General features: G+C 39.9%; 1 protein-coding gene across 1 annotated transcript in view; it reads right to left on the reverse strand.

Moving 5' to 3' along the window:
* The window catches only part of map3k10 (mitogen-activated protein kinase kinase kinase 10), a 48,489-nt gene that overhangs the window by 6,458 nt on the left and 24,364 nt on the right, over positions 1–17,667 (reverse strand). The window contains exons 2-7 of the mRNA XM_004543599.3: positions 7,914–8,094; positions 6,578–6,726; positions 2,986–3,161; positions 2,334–2,580; positions 602–724; positions 391–529 (exon numbers count right to left, since the gene is read on the reverse strand). Of these exons, the coding sequence (XP_004543656.1) occupies positions 391–529; positions 602–724; positions 2,334–2,580; positions 2,986–3,161; positions 6,578–6,726; positions 7,914–8,094 (1,015 nt within the window). The remainder of the gene's footprint in view (positions 1–390; positions 530–601; positions 725–2,333; positions 2,581–2,985; positions 3,162–6,577; positions 6,727–7,913; positions 8,095–17,667) is intronic.

The raw sequence follows: 17,667 nt of genomic DNA on the forward strand, positions 1-17,667 counted from the left end.
GGCTTCTCCGCTCACTGTAATGAGATATTGATCTAAAGGTTTTGTTTCTGTGTGTTATCCAGACGAGTATCTGAAGAAGCCCCTTTTTCTTGCCTGCAGGTGAACAGACAGTGGGCCTTATAATCCTGCAGGTGTTGACACTGCAGTTTCATCAGGTTTTTACAGAAAACAAAGCTTTCTGTTCAAAATTAAAGAGCTGTGACTTTCTGTGCCTGTTGCTGGAAATTATTAACCACAAAATCCATAGTTTATCAAACCGTGTAAGAGCAGCCTGTCACTCCACATACAGTGCTGTCAAAAAAACTTCTCCCCCTTCAAACAAACCTGAGAAAATACTAAATTATCAAAGCCAAAGTATATCTTTAACTTTGAGCAAAACTGTTGACGTACTTTTCCTCGCCGCCCACTCTCTCTTTCTGATGGGTGGAGCTTGGGCCCCAGGTGCGTCCTTTCTTCTTATTGGTCGTCAGGTCTTCCTTTTTACACACAGCGCTGCGACCCCACGTCTTACTGCCATCACTCGGCGTCACTGAAAAACACAGCAAACATTCAATAAACTCCGGTCCATATCCTCACTAGACTTATTGACGTTAACGCTCACATCTGATAGCTCTCAGCCGGGGTATGACCCCAGGGCTGGCAGGCGGGGTCGTGCTCTCGCTCCCCTGGGTCTTCCTCTTGTCCACGCTGGGCGATGCCTGCACCGTGATCTTATGCTCGAAGCCTGCAAAGACAGGGAATATGAGAAGCATTTACATGACAAAAGGAGAGATTGATAGACAAAGAACTCACAAACAAACTGGCGATTTGGAAACACACACAAAACAAGGCGCAGATTTTGAGGATAAACAGAAATTACATCAAAAGGAGGCACACAGGAGGCGTCTCCCCATCTATTGTATTAGAGTATTAATACGCCATGAGAACATATATTTTGGATTTCCTACATCCTACTTTCACTTTAGGGATAATAAATTGACTGAAAAGCAGAGTTAAGTTAACTTTACTTATTATTGGGTTACAACTCGCTCGACAGCAACAACATATTGGAAGAGTGTCATTCTAGGAAATGCAGTGACGGAAATTTTGAAGCATATAAACAGATTCATGGGAAAATTATCTCTAAATTATATCAAGGCCTCAGGAAACAGAAAGATAATAACACCAAGTACAGTGAAACACAATTGGGAAAAAAGAGCCAAACTTAAACGCAGAAATAGCTGAGGCAGAGTTTGCGTTGTGACACAGTATGATCATCGTGCAGTAAAAGTCAAGTGTTTTGTTACAGTATGTTTAACGCTGAGAAAGATGCTAGGCTATCAAATCCCTGTAGCTGTCCCGGCACTGTATCTTGTAATGAAAGTAATCAAAGAAGATGTTATTATCAAAAAGGACTGTTAGTTATTCAAAATATTGATCATCACTGGTTAACAAAAAAAAAGCTGTGAGTGATGTTTGGAGTATCCCACCTGTTCGGTTTTCCTTCTTAAAACGTGTTAAATAAAAAGCGATTCAAGACAAAGGTGAGCTAACTAATGAAAAAACACAAAGACATGCATGTCAGGATAGCTGCTGACTGTAAACTGGCCGTGTGAATGTAAGAGTGAATGGCTGTTTCTCTCTGTGTTAGCCCGGTGATAGACTGGGCTCCAGTCTGGATGGATGGATGGATGATGGATGCCATGTACCACTCTTTGTTAAACACACATCTGAACTGAAAGGCTTCTCTCATAAAACCTGCTTCTTTCTAAAGTGTTACTTTGCATTAACTGTGTCCCAAATGCAGCTGTTAGGATTAGCAAAGTAATATGACGGGTTTTTCTTTCCACCTTTAGTAATGAAGAGATATTTTTTTACTGGGACATCCTTGTTAGCCTACATGAAATGATTTGGTAAAACAAACACAAAGGGAAGTATCAAAAATGAATTTTTTCTTTGCCTTTGTGATGTTTTCCATCAAAATCAAGGAAAAGTGATTACTATCGTTTACTATTCGTGAGTCAAAATTTCTACTTACATACTTAAACATCTGAAAAAATAACTTAATGATGAGACAATAACTTTGAGTACTTGAGTATGAATTTTGAGGAGATAACCCAAACGTATTTACTCATGGATGACAGAAACGCTTTGTTTTCACTGGCGGAAACGAGCTCCCAAAGATTAGGGAAAGGACATATGAGGTCATTCTTTTAGGAATATTCAAATGCAGCCAGTGTCCTAAATTTTCCACCTGAAAATACCCCATCTCACAGGAAGTGACATCATACCACCTTTGTGCACCTGATTCACCGGATTAAAACTGTCCGGGTGTGATTCCTGTGTGCACCCACCAGAGGGCAGACTGATACAGTTGCTGTCTCTGCCCAGCTTCAGTAATCGGCTCTTCTTGAAGTGGCCCTTCCTCTTCTTGACGCTGGGCTTTTCCTGGTACATCTGGTGGATGATGATGTTCAGCTCTCGCTCAACAATGTCGATCTCCCTCTCTGCCAGCTCCTGCTCCCTCTTCCTCAGCTGTTCCTCCTGCTCCTTCTGCTCCTCGGCTGCTCGGGCCAGCGCCTCCTCCCATGATCTCAGCTCCTGCAGAGAAGCAGGGGAAGATGAAGAGCTTACCACAGCACCTCTTTTGAAACCTCTTTCCTGGCATTTTGTTAGCTGCTAACTTAATTCTTATTTGCAGAAGCAGCACAGATGTGACAGCGTGAGATTCCTCTCACCTCCGTATGAAATGTGACTTTTATTAAAGCACTTCTGTCTGAATAAATCAGCTCAGAACAGGAGAAAAGAAGAGCAAACGAATGTACTCACATTTGTCAACTTTTAGCTGGAAACTAAAGTTCTGATTTACTCATTCTGTCTTTGTACAATGTGACTTCTAACCACAACACTGAGCATTATAGTACAGAGAGGATCTGCGCGCACATACGAGCGCTTTAAAGTATTTTTATATGCAGACATGTTTTATAAAAATCCACCATTTCTCACCTTCTCTTTGGCCCTGAGCTCGTCGAACATCTGCTGGATCTCCAGCCTCCAGTCTTCTTGTAAGGAGTGAAAGGACTCCAGAGGCATCTGAAACATGGCCGACTGCTCGATGGCCAGCAGCCGCCTCAGGATACTGGTGAACGACGGCCTGCCGTGAGGGTTCGGGCTCCAGCACTCTGAGGAGCAGCAGACAGTAAGAATCTGTTGTTTATTATGGATTTCGCAGCTGTAATCATGACTTATAACTATAACGTAAAATTACAGGCACACGTGAAATAAAGTGCCATTTAAGTTGTGTTTGCAATAATTGAACAGACGCTACTTTTTCTTAATTAAGTGTAAAATTGTCACAGAAATTTCAAAGATTTCAAATATGAAACATTTAAAAATACATAAGCACATTTTTTTAAAGGCATAACAAATGTGATCTTACGTAATCAGGCTTCTAATGTCAAAACATATTTTCACACAATGTCCTTGGAAAAATCTCACTACCACGTTTACCAAAATAAAGACTTTAAAGGAGGGACTGAGCTAATCGTAACTATGTATTTTTAAACTGCAAATTATGTCCTCAAAGTCAAATCTGTCATTATCTATTTTATCCAGCAAGATAATATTATCACACTTTAGTTTTTTATGGCAATTACATGTAATCTGTTTCTAATAATGCAGAATTAACTGTGATAGGTCAGCAAGAATCACATATCTGTAGCCGTCTACATATTTAACTATTACATTTCCACTCATCCACCTTCTTGTTTTACCATAAAATAACCAGAACCCAACCAGCCTGGCAGTCAGCTGAGTCGAGCTCATGGACAAAGACTCACTGTTATACTTGGAGAAGATGTCACCATAGTTTAAAACCCTTTACATTTACAGACCTTCAACAATCTCTTTGAGAGTAAATGCAGTTAGTCCAACTCGGACTGTGACAGTTTGCAGAAAGGTCGTCTCCTATCAGGAGACCTGTGCAATCGCCTTGTGATAAAAAGTGGTCGTGAAGAGTCGCAGAATGCAAAGAGGATCCTGTCGTTTTTTTACTCAGGTGTCTGAGCCACTATCTTGCTCTGACAAAGCTACGTCCTAATTCAGACTAAGTCTGTTTTCTGTTTTTTTTCCTATTATTTTAATTTATTTAATAAAATGTTGGTATTTGGCGTCTCTGTAACATGGAAACATGGATTGTTATCTAATTAGCTTTGTCCTATACTGGGAAGTGGACGGTACAGAATAAATGCATGCAGCAAAATCTATAAAAAATAATACAGATAGTTAGATATAGATATGTTTACATATCAGATTTTATATATTCATTTTGTCTGAATTTTTCCTTCAAGTTTTAGAAAGACAGACAGTGGCTGTGCGACGGACTGTGCAGGGTGTACACCACCTTCTACCCTATGACAGCTGGGATAAGCTCCAGCACGCCGTGACCCTGGGGATGTTTGGATGGATGAACAAGCACACAATAAAACCTAAAAATGGATTTTTAGGTCTAACAAAATGACACATAGATAATTTCAGTAGACTCGCCCTCTACCCCATCGACAGTTAATGTTTATTAGCCTATCACACAGCGGTCAGGTTATTAGTACAGCACAAAAAGGACTTAGCCATGAATTGCTGGCTCGGACAATTCTTCCCTTTCTGGCACTCAAAGCGGCAACAGGAGACGTGGAAGGAAGCGAGATGAGACGGCATATGGCGACCATCATGAGCCAAACCCCGACTGCCAGTGTTGCCGAAACATGCCGCACACCTACAATAATCTGCCGAGCCACAAACTGATCACAACTGCCTCTCCGACGTCTAACTATAAACACACAACCCGTCTCCTAAAAGTCCAACAGATTAACGCAAGAGAAGCACTAACAGTGGAAAATTGAAAACATGGAAAAAATAGGGGCTAAAAATACAGCCTGCAGCAGGTGACGTTCATTTTTTTAATGGATCTAAATTACCATAAAATCCATGTGGCGGGAGAGGAGATGAAAGTGAGCCGATGACAGGAGTAAACAGAGTGTAGAGAGTAGCGAGGGATGACAAAGGGGAGATTAACGGATGAACTTGGATAAGATGAAGTGGGGGAAAGGAGCTTTAAGCAGCAGAGTGGGAGGGAAGTTTGGTGCTGTGGTGCTGACAGTTTGAGACGCATCTCTCTCTCTTTTTTTTTTTGTCTTTTACATTAAACCTGCCCTGCAGCTTTAACCATCCACATTTTTTTAAAAGTAACCTGGGAATAAGCATATTAGGGCAGCTTAGATATAAAGCAAGTGTGTGTTTAAACAGGGATGATCTGAACTCTGAAACAGGAGCCGATTAATACTCCACCACTGTTAACAGCGATTATTTGCAAGGTGAAAAGGAGAAATGTGGCCCGGGGGGAGCTCAGGCATGTATAAAAAGTAAGTTAATGAAACCGTCCAGACACGCGTCGTCTATTTTATCTCTGTGTTTGCTTCTCATCTCCCAAATGTGGGATAGAAATTGTTTTAAAATGAACAACAGTAACCTCAAAAGTTACAGGATCTTGAAGTCAGTGGATATGAACAGCCTGTGGGCTTATTTAAAATGTTTCAGCATTTTCAGTGACAGTTTAAGGTCATATTCACAGCAACATTTTAGGGCTTTACTAGGTTATAAAGAGAGACAAAGGAGAAGGGAAGACATATTAAAGTCATTCAATGAATAAAAACAACTCGAGTAATCTCTGAGATCATTAAAGTCAGAAAACTCAGATATTCCTTAAAATATAGTCAGAAATGTCTGAGAAAAACATTTTCCCCCACCTATGTGAAATCTCCTCTTTTTAGGAGGTGTGTTTCTGAAGTGCAGCTGTTAATCTGCTAATCTAACTAAAGCAGCAAGTGAAAGTAAAGCTTAAACATTTTCCAAGGTGAGGTCGAAATAGTAAAGCAAAGTAAACGCAGGTAAATTTAATGTGCAGGACCGAAATTTAAAGATTTCTGAGGGAGCTCGGAAAATTTCATTGCTACTGTGTTAATAAAGATTATGATTCTTGCCATCTCACTATATAAAGTGATATCATAAAGATTAAAAGAATGTAAGCCGATAAATTAACATATATGTTCGTGTACATGAGCGAAGTGGAAAAACTGCCACAAGCTTGGGGAAAAACTGCCAACTGGATGGGTTTTTGATGATGACGATAACAATAATAATAATCATCATTTTGGACTTTTTTAGTTTTAGAAACCACTTCCTGTAAACTTTTTGAGTTTTTTTCTCTTACCACCTCCTACGTTGCCATTTTTGGGGGTGTTTTTCATGTTTTAAAATCTAATTTTTAAGACAGGAAATGAATATATTATTAATCTAACCACAAACCCCAACAGAAATACCGCAGTGACACATCACAAAACACAATATCCAGATCATATGCAAAAACATGCCGGAAACAAACCAAATATATTTTCAAACAGCTTTCAGTGCGGCTGCTGGAGCAGCCATACCTTCATCTTCAGCTAACCGTGATTACATATGTGACAAACACACACACACACACAAAAAAATCACTTTGATTACATTCTTGACTGAGGCTGTGTTCAGGTAACAACCTTCTTACCTCCCAGTAGTTGAGCAAAAGGTTCAGGGCAGGTTGAAGGGACGGGAAGCGTCAGCTTGTTCATTGCGACTCCGTAAGCTACCGCCAGTGCATCTATCTCCCGGTAAGGAACCTCGCCAGTGAGCAACTCCCAGAGCAACACACCAAAACTATGAGGAGAGATAAAAATGAGAAATCAACATTAAATCTATTCTAACTTAAAAAAAGTTTTCAACTGTCACCTTCATTTTTTTTTAAGTGTAGAACATGCTGTGGATCTAACATTCACAGCAAATTAGTCATTTAGTCAAGTTTAGTCAAAAAGAAAAGATAAAGCAGGCTGGGTGGGATGTGTGTCGATAAGTACAACGTAGAATAAACAGCTTTCTGTTGTGCAATACAGAAAATACCTCTATAAAGTAAAATAGCTCTGTGTTCAATAATGCAGCAATATAAAGGAGAATGTTATTCACTAAATATAGTGCAAACAGTCACAATATAAAATTAAAGTGGCCCAGTATAAGCCACGTGAACGTGATATTAAATAAAATATGAAACTAGTGACTGAAACCATCAGAAGAATATCTGCTGTTGTCATAATTTCCAGTCAACCTGACTTCCTTCTGCAATCACGCATCACTTCCTGCAGATGATGCCTATCTTTTATATGCAGGCCATGTTATTAAATAAACAACCTGAACACTTGGAATTGCTAATTACTTAACTTTCTTCTTCCCTGCTCTTCTTCTTCTTACCGTTTCAGTTAGAGGTCCAACACAGTAGATCATCTTCCTCCATCTCACCAGCCCTCTCCTCTAATCACACCAACCCACTGCATGACCTTCTTCACTACATCCTTACATCTTCTCTGAAGTCTTCCTCTTTTGCTTCTCACATTTCTAATCCTGTCTCTCTTGGTCACTCCCATTGAAAATCTCAGCATCCTCAACTCCACCTCCACCTCCACCTCAGTATTTATCCTAAAAGCTTTCATTTCTGTAGCACAGACGAGCATCTACCTGTATTGCTCCTGTGTGTTTAGACTTTCTCACTATCTTCTCTTTCTACATGTAACCCCAGACTGACTGCATTATGTGGAGATCAAGGCCCGAGGAGGCTACACTGTCTGTTGTAGGTCGTCAGAGGTTTTTATGACTCTAGCTGTGTGTTTGGGATCATTGTCCTGCTGCAGACGCTGTGCTGATGCCACTTTGCTGGAAAGTCCACTGACAGCTTTTAAAGTGTTTTGGTTATTCACCCTGTTCCCCGTTCGTCTGCCCTGACAGGCTGCATGGAGACATCTGTCAATGTGTAAACCAGGGAAGTGCAGTGACACACAAAGAGGCAAGGGCAGTACCTCCACACGTCGCTGCTCTTGGAGAAGAGGGAGTGCTTGATGACTTCCGGGGCCATCCAGGCGTAGGTCCCTGCTGCACTCATCTTGGTGGTCTGGTGCCACTCTCTGGCCAGACCAAAGTCTGTGATCTTCAGGGTTTTGCCATTCAGGTCATCCCGCTCCACCGGCTGCAGAATGAGGACTGAGGATGAGGAGGAAAGAAAACAGAAGAGAAGAGCTTTCGTTATAAAAGGTGACATTCTCATACACACAGTGTGGATGACAAAAACGCACACAAATACACTTAGAAACTGCTTTTGTGACTTTTAAATATGCAAATGCGCTCTGACAAGATATCAAACTACTGAAAGGGAAAAAGAAGAAACACAGACAGCAAACAAAGCTCCGGAGTCATGAATAATTACTCCAATCCGGCAGTAAAAATGAACTCACATTACACAAACCAAGTGTTTTTATGATTCTTAAATGCAAATATCTCTTTCTTTATAGTTCCTTTATGATACAGATTGAATTTATTTATTTGTTTTGGGTGAGGGGGTGGATGTTCTAAATTAAAAGATCAAATTATAATGAAATTAACCAACAAATCAGTCAAAATAATCACTACTTACAGCCTTAACAGAAGTGTCAGTGTGATTCAGTTAACTTCTGCTTTACTTTAAGTGTTTGTTCACAACAGTTGTCCCAAAATGCTTTATATTGAGAAGTAAAGACCTACTATATTACCAAAAAAAAAAAAAAACCCAAAAAAACGTAAAACACCAAAACTCCCCACTCCTGCAATCAGAGACCATGAACAAGACGCAGGGGGCAGTGCAATGAAGGCAGGAGGAGATTAAAGAGTCTTCTTTCACTTCTTATTATATTCAGCAGAATCTGTGAAAATTACGATGGGCCTGAGACGTCAAATGCATTGCAACTTAAGAAAACAGCAGCAAATATAGAAATGCTACAAAAGCGCACAACAAAACAAAAACACAACAGAAAGCAAAGCAAAACACACACACACAAAAAAAATCACTTTGATTACATTCTTGACTGAGGCTGTGTTCAGGTAACAACCTTCTGTGTTGTGTTCACAGAACACAACACAAGTGTTTTTGTGGAGACAATAATGTGACGGACCAGCTGCAGAGGTGACGAGCTAACAGTAAACGGCTATTCTATTCAATTCAATTTTATTTATACAGCGCCAAATCACAACAACAGTTGCCTCAAGGCGCTTTATATTGGAAGGTAGACCCTACAAAAATACATAGAGAAAATCCCAACAATCATATGACCCCCTATGAGCAAGCACTTTGGTGACAGTGGGAAGGAAAAACTCCCTTTTAACAGGAAGAAACCTCCGGCAGAACCAGTCTCGGCCATCTGCCACGACCGGTTGGGGTGAAAGACGGAAGACAGGATAAAAGACATGTGGAAGAGAGCCAGAGATTAAAAACAAGTATGACTAACAGCTAATAAGCATGTAAAGAGTTATAAGAATCATACACATCATCCCACATATTATCTGCATGTTTTGGTTTCTATCACTTCCTCACCTGTTCCGTCACATTATTGTCTCCCCTAAAACACCTTTTTTTGATTTGTGAGATTTTCTTTCCTACATGCTTTGTGTTTTATTCAATTTCCAATGTGTTTTTTCTCCCTCTGCTGAGTTTTGTGTGCAGTGTTTTTCTATTTGCTGATAATTCATAACTTTGAGTGCACTTCACCTGCCAGGGCCACTGCATAAATGCTGAAAATCAAACCATGGATCTATTTTTCATTAAGAATAAGAGTTCAGCAGCACAGCCATGTTCGCAGAGCAGGTGTAGTTGGACCTTTGTGCCTATTTCTTCCATTCAGTGAAACTACCTGGTCAGTCTGCAGTTTCCTACAGTGACGGTATTTTAATGTATGCAGTCTCCTTGCTAACATTAGATACCTTCGTCTTTGTGCCACTCTCAGACTTCCTCCTTCATTTCCGTGAGAGGACTGGCTATGGAAATATTTGGAGTGTACACAGTTCACTGGAAGCTGGTGGGGGTTGCTCTCTCTCTCTCTGACTCGCTCGCAATTATCTACAGCCGTATGCAAAAGGTGGTGAAACAAGGCTACACACACACACACACACACACACACACACACACACACAACAGCGTCTTTGTTTACACACACACGTGCACTCCTGTGCGCGCGCACACACACATGCACAATAACCTTTCACATGATAAAGGTGTGTCTCTTTCGCTCTCTGTGCTCTGTCCACAAGCTCGCTAGGAGACGAGTTTCAGTGATACGGACGTGCTCTCAGGCCTATCAGCTGATACTTCCATAGCCGAGTCATGTTTTGCTTGAGGAACGCCGTCACAGCACTCCATTACAGAGAGGCTGTAGCGGTGAGACGACGATTAAATCGTGTTTGTGTTTGTCTGCTGGGTCAGGTCTTAATAGCGACAAAGAGGTCACACGACTCTGCCTGTAACTTGCTTTACGTCCGCCCAGATCAGATCCTTCATAATGTAATTCTATTTTTGTGTCGCTGTACACACAGCATCTCCCACACATCAGTGAGTGCTGCTCTTCCTGAAGTTTCTCACTTGTTCTTTGAAGTGTGTTTTTTCTTATCCTATTGAGGTTCAAATGACATGTGGTGGTTTACAGATTGCAAAGCCAGTTAAGAAAAATGTTATAGTGACCTTAAAAAGTATCCTAGAGTTTATTTATTGCTTATTGGCAGCTCTCTATATGAGACTATCAAGGTCTTCAGCTCAGCCACTGTGGCCCTGCACCTTTAAATCAGCATTGTTTACTATTCTGTTTTCTTATCTTAACGGTCTGGTGTATTTCTTCATATTTCATAAAATGTGAATGTATGGCATTAGAAGTGCACACTGTTTTGGGGTCTTTTCTTATTAGACTTTATGTACAATATAATCTTTTAAAAGAACAATATATTTTATTCAATTCACTCGATTGTTAAATGAGTAGAAAACGATACTTTTGGTTGTTTTCTTATTCACAAAGGACCACCACAGCAGTTAGTTCCTGTCTTGAAACAACCCAAAAAGGGATTTGTGTCTCCTCCTTGGATCAAACCAGGTATCTTTTACTTGATCCTCCCTTTTTTTTTTTTTTATTGCTGGTTCCAAACACCAAAAAGGTATTTTATGTAAATCCAGTGACAGCATATTTCTGTCAAACCACATTTATAAATTTTTGGGGGGTTATATATATTATTAATAAACCAAATAAAATAATTCAGGACCCAAAATTGAACCCTGAGGAACGCCACACTGCATTAAATATAAACACTCCAGTTGTATAGCTGGTATTTTCTATCGTTGTTATAATTTTCTCCAGAACTACTGATGGAGTCAACCTATTTGTATGGAATCCATACTCAATTAAACTATACTGTATGCATATTATTTGTACATGATAACAAATATGTATAGCCTAGGTTAAATTATAATAAAGTTATTGAAGTGATACAAGAAGTTTGACTCCAATGGTAACTGGTGGAAATCACAGACTAACCCCATATGTTTCTGTGATATTCTGTACATTGCATAGAGTTGTCTAATTAATGAATAACATAAACAGCTGTTAAAGAACTAAAAGGCAGGTATTAAATGTGTATTCGCTGCATTGTTGGGGTCAGTGTGTGTTTATTGTGTTTGCTTTCTCCTGCTATGTTCACTGTGTGGGTTTTGTCCTATAAGTCGACTTCTGTTGGCTAATTTCTTTACATTTGCTTATAATTTGAACCAATGCATTAATCAATGCACTGGTACAAAAAACGAAAGAAAACAAACCACTATAATGTATACAATATATACTACTATATATTACTGTTACAGTGGACTGGACGTCTACTTGAGCAGTTTGTTTTTTGTTTTTTTTTTTAATTTAAGACTTTTACCTGTAACTATGTATTTTTATATCGTGCCCTTGGTGCTTTTACTTTAATAAAAAGGTGAAGTATGTCACCTCGGGCATGCGTATTAGCAAAAAAGGAATAAAATATTCTATATCTTAGTGGATAATGAGAAAAAATATTCAGCAACAGTTTTGAGCAAAAATGCCAAATACTGCTCACATTTGAATATTTGCTGTTTTCTTCAGTTTTCTGGAAAAGTCAGTTACGGTTTCAGCTTTGTTATTATATAACACATCACAGATGAAACATCTAGAGCAAAAAAATACTACATGTTTTACCAACGCTTTAAAATGTATAACGCTGAAGATAAAAACTTGAAAAATATAGGCGAGTCCTTGAGTACATGTTATTTTCCACCTCTCTAAGGTAATGTGATTGTGTCGAGGAGTAAAGTGAGGGTTGCTGACAGTGATAATAAGCTGCCCTCATCCTCCTCCTCCTTCATCCGTTCTATTCTGATACTGCCGTCTGTGTGAGGGACGACTGTCTCCTCGGGGTTAGCTGTTTCTGAGAAGCAAAAATGGACCCGGACAGACTCCAAAAAGAAAAAGAAAAAAAGGACAGAGAGAGATTGGGATGTGTTTGCATGCTCGGATGGGTGTGTCCTCACAGTCCACCTTTCCCAGTTCGTTTCGTGTGTACATATACAGAGCCCTGACACTCTGGGAGAGGACATCAGGCATGTGGGTGGAAGGTCGGGTGGAAATAGAAAGAAAAAGACAGGGAGGCTGACAGAAATGCACAAACACAAACTGGATGTGTGACTGAAGCAGCACTTCCACCTGCTTCCTCTCCGTTTCTCATCTTCAAATGACTATATCATCAGCTTAGGTTCACACACTGGTAGAGAGGCCTTCATATTCACCCTGCCACAAGTTCTTCCATCCACACATCAAACACACAAATCAACATGTTTGTGTTAAGCTGGCAGCACAGAAACCTGAAGTGCAGCGACACACAAATAAGACTCACAAGGGCGTGGGAAGCATATTTTTATCGCAGTGAAGGAGGGGAAAAAAAGTCCTCAAGGATAGTGTGGCTTTTACACAATGCGATGCCAGCGCTGTTGGAAATGTTATCTCAAAATGGGAATGAGAAGAAAGCAAGAAGCACTGCTTACATTCTCCCAAAGGGCTTCTATACAAACATGAATTCTGGTAAATATCACAGCCACTGATTAATCGCACATCTTGATTACAGTCATCATACTTTGACAGTATTTCATCAAGAAAAACTGGTGCTTTCTCTGCTCTTTGAAAGCAAAGTCCAAAAAGTCAATATCATTTACACTCTCTTATCAATGACCTCAGAGTGCTGTGCCTGCAACCTACAGAGAGCATCCAAATTATAAACAAGCAGATCAGAACGAGTCTAAAGCCAAGCAAATAGCTCCTTGAGGAAAAATAAAGCAATGAAGATAAAAACTGAGCTTCATAAACAGGAGCTCTGCAGTTATTAAGTCTTTTGGGTACCACGCACCTCAGTGCTGTGTAACTTCAGTGCCCGTGGTCCCTAATTGCAATAATTGAACATCTAGGAGGCAATAAACTTCACATTCTGACTTGTTGCATCCTATTAGAGTGTGGTTTAATTCAGTAAGCTTTTTAGAACGACCCATTCATTCACAAATTCTTTTAAAGGCAGAAGGCTTATGTGTTTGATTTTACACACCTGTGGCACTGAAAACACCTCAGTTATAAACCTAATAGGAGAACCCTTAAAAATCTTTTCTGTACTGTGGCTTCTGTCATGTTTCAGGTCTACTTATAGAACAAAACGAGTTTGCATTAGACATTAGTGAGGGTGGTCTACTTTTGGAAAATCCTGGAACCTATTCTAATGTCATCAAACCAAGTTTTAGTTATACATTAAAGGTCAGATCCACCTCTTATTCGTGTCATAAGATTATTTCTTTAAAATCCCGAAACCCAAAAAGCACTGCATGACGTCACAGTGGCTACATCAGTCTTTGACACAGGTATGCACCAGTTTGTGATCTCTGGAAGAGGACTGTAGGGTTTAGTTTTTGGACAGGACACACAGTGTGACTCAGGCCGCACTCTCAAAGCTACTATCACAGCCGAGTATTGATCAGCTGTCAGAGACACCTGCTGGGAGTCAAGTTTTTTCCACAGAGAGCAGTGCGGCAGCAGTTTTCTGCCCCTCTGATTATTTATTTACTCGCACCAGACATCCATTGTCGGACTTTGACCCCAGTCGTTGTTTAAACAATGACAGAGAGGCTTTGAGCTTACTAATGATCCTTCAGACTAGTTAGTCAGGGCATTAAGAACAGGTGACACATTAGCCTACAGCCCACATGGATGCTTCACCACAATGGAATGTGCAAAGGTCTTCTGAGTGAAGGCATTTCTGGAAAGCTTTTATTTAAAAACAAAACAAAACACATAAGCAAAGAGTGTTTAGCACATGCTAGTTGTGATCTGGAAAGCCCTGCTGCCCAGTATGTTGAACAGAGTATGTTGTACTTCATGCAGGTTTGTGTAACTATTAGTCAGCAACAGAGGAGAATTATTTCACAACAGTAAAAGCAGCACGGTGAAAATAATCGCTGACTTGAAGCAGGACGAGAGCATTTGCAATGTAAGCAAAACTAAATGCAGCAGGAAGTTTGCTTCATCCACTAAAAGTAAAGCATCCATGATAATATAGGACACAGACCTAGTATCTTTTGTATAATGACTGTTATGAAAACCAGGTTTTTGGTTGGGCATATTCAGTGTGTACTATTGACAGTCTTAAAACACCAAATCCTAAAGACCAGTGAGCCGATCCCTGCCAACAACTGGTTGCTATGGAAAAATGTTTATTCCCCCACTGGTTGGCAAATGGTTGCTGGCTGTTTCTAGGTGAAATAAGTCACGAAGAGGGTGCTGCACTAAAAACCTGCTTGTGATTGGTCTGTAGCAGACGGTCGCGGATGGCCGTAGTTTGCATGGTAGATCCACGCTTGTGTGCAAACACTCAACATAAAAAGTGCAACAGAAATCGTCGAAACAGAGAGCGATCACCTTCAAAGTAAAAGTTGCATTTTTTCAAAAGAACTGTTTGTTACACAGTTAACAACTTTGACTTTGAAGGTCCCCAACATACATCTCACCTTCTTGCTGTGAGGCGACTGTGATAACGACTCCACCGCTGTGGTGACCCGATTTAAACTTATCCAAGCAAGCTTCTGGCTTTCTTCCCCCCAGGAGCTTTCTGTCCTCCCTGATCTCACCTCAGGATGCCTGCGTTATAGTTTGACAGCAAGACTCCCTGCCTGCTCCTCTCTGGAACGGGTCATCTCGCTTGCACCAGGTGCTCAGGGCTCACCCCACCTCTTTCACTACTTAAGCTAAAAATAAATAAATAAATAAAAATTTTAAAAAAAAAAGCTAGAACTAACAAGAATAGTCAGAGTAACAGCCAGAGGCATCCACTGTCCAAAGGCCTGTTTTAAAAATTCATTACAAAATATAAACATAAATGATCTAATAATAATACTCTTTTATGCTTTCTTTTGGACATGTCAGTCACAACATTTAAAAAACATGTTATTATACTTAAGGGAGGCAAAATATTAGGAGCAATTTTCAATAGAAAACAGTGTTAAACACCTTTCACCAAAGGCTCTGACCGTGATAATAAAAAGTAAATTATTAGCTTTCTATGTTAACAACAACAAAAAATGCATCTGCATTATAAAGTTTTCATTGTTTGTGAAAACTGCTCCGGTTAGGTCGTCTTGATACATGCTCAATCATCCAGGTAAGTAAATTTCCAAAAGCTGATAGTTTGTGTTGAAAAGTTGCATAATTAAGATTAAGGAACTGACCTCCCAGCCCATTGTTCCTTCACTGTGCTGGTTTCAGTCATTATGCAAATGTATTGTTTATAAGATTGGGGAAACCTGCAGTTAGCTGAGACTGAAGAAGTCACTTGGATGAGTGATGAAACGTTTCTCCCACAAAACGCTACGTCCAGATGAACAGAATCAACTTTTGGAGACTCCGGTTAGGTCCCACATTTTATTCTTAACTATCAGGTCTAAATTCCACTTTTCACATATTTTCAGCCCAATATTGAGAGAAATACTGATGAAATGTATTTAAAAACACTATAGCACGACTACTGGCAGATGAAAAAAACTAAACAAAACTATTTACAACTCCTTTTGATGACTATTCAGTGAGATTTTTACAAGCCCTGAGCAAAGTGCCATTGTCTCTGTGCTGCCTCGCCTTAAATAAACTCCGTGATGTGAGAGCGAGCAATCAGCTGGAGCAGCATTTTGGGCGTGGTCCTCTGAGCAGTCAGCTGAGAGATTTATCTTCTGCTGATCAGCTGATCTGGTTACTGCAGGTGGAACAGCCTGACAGAGCTCGACAGCACTTTCATTTTCCTTCCTCTGTTCTTTAAAGTAACACTGCAGGCACATTAGAGGAAAGCGCAGTAGCTTATAGCAAGCGTATGCCTAGTGAAAACCCTAACATAAGAAAATTACACTTTATTGTTCAAAAATATAAATATATACATGAAATGTGGCTGAATAAAGTTAAAAAAAAAATTAAAAATCAACTGCATCCTAAGCTGACCTCCAGAGAGCAGCCTGGACACATCCAGCTGATATCGGAGCGATGAGGAAATTCACAAATGCAAATGTGCCCCGAATGATTCAGCTTTAACATCAACAGCGATCTCTTTAGGCTCGATCTCTTGCATCACATGTATAATTTCTGGATTCAGTCCACACTGCTGTGTCATTAATTTGATGTTGTGGTAACAAGTGGGAAAGGTCACAAACCAGAGTAGTGACGTTGGGAAAGAAAAGGTGACTGGGGTATGAACAGGCTGACGCTCCTATGAGGATCCATTTTTACCGTCGTCCTCATCGGTTTAAAGGAAACTACACCACATAATCAACCATGAGGAAAACCATCAGGAAACTACGACCCCCTCCCTGGAAGCCAAGTAGTGATTAGTATGATGCTCCTTTAAAAAGTATATATTGGTTAGGTTTTCTTAAGGCGGTTTCATTGCATTTTCTTTAATTCCCAGACACTTGTTTAAAAAATGTCTAATCTAACACAAACCTAATTTGATGACTGCATTTACTTCAAAGCAATGAGTCTAAATCAAGCCACGAACAGATGCTAACATGGATGGTGCAGTTTCAAAAGCTGCCACTAGAGGCAGGATACAAACACAAGTTAGTCTTCATATACGCTCATTTTAAATCCCCAACTTACAGCATTTGTCACTGAAGTAGAAATACAGATACTTGCTTAGTTAGAAAATACTCCGGTAAAAGCTAAAGTACTGATTAAACCTCTTTACTCAAATAAAAACTGTAAGATAACCAAATCCCTACGAATTAAATGGGACAAAGTGGGAACAAAGTCTAGTTAACCTGTTCACTGCATTAAGATGTGATGTTAAGACAACAGCCACTCTGAGTGACAACACTGGCGGGAGTCAAACACACTAAGTAGTCAGCGGATCAGCTTTTCCAAAATTTATATTTTGTTTTAAGCCAAAATTAGCATCCCAGTTAATATCACACATCTCGCCACCCAAGCTAGCAATAGCCTCACCCGATAACCTTCAACTGCTCTTCCAAATATGATCATGCCTGGCTTAAAGGGAAAAAGAATAATCAATGAATAAAATAGGATAGGAACAACCAAAATTCCAGAAACTAGCAGTCGATGGGCTGCGTCCCTCTTTTATATACAGTCTCACAAAGCTGCTGGCTTAGTTCTCAGTGTTGTTTTTATCTGACAAAATGTTTGTAAATTTTAATTCATGTTGTTTTCATGTTCA

This window comes from Maylandia zebra, linkage group LG14 (assembly GCF_041146795.1).
Source record: "Maylandia zebra isolate NMK-2024a linkage group LG14, Mzebra_GT3a, whole genome shotgun sequence".
NCBI classification, from domain to species: domain Eukaryota; kingdom Metazoa; phylum Chordata; class Actinopteri; order Cichliformes; family Cichlidae; genus Maylandia; species Maylandia zebra.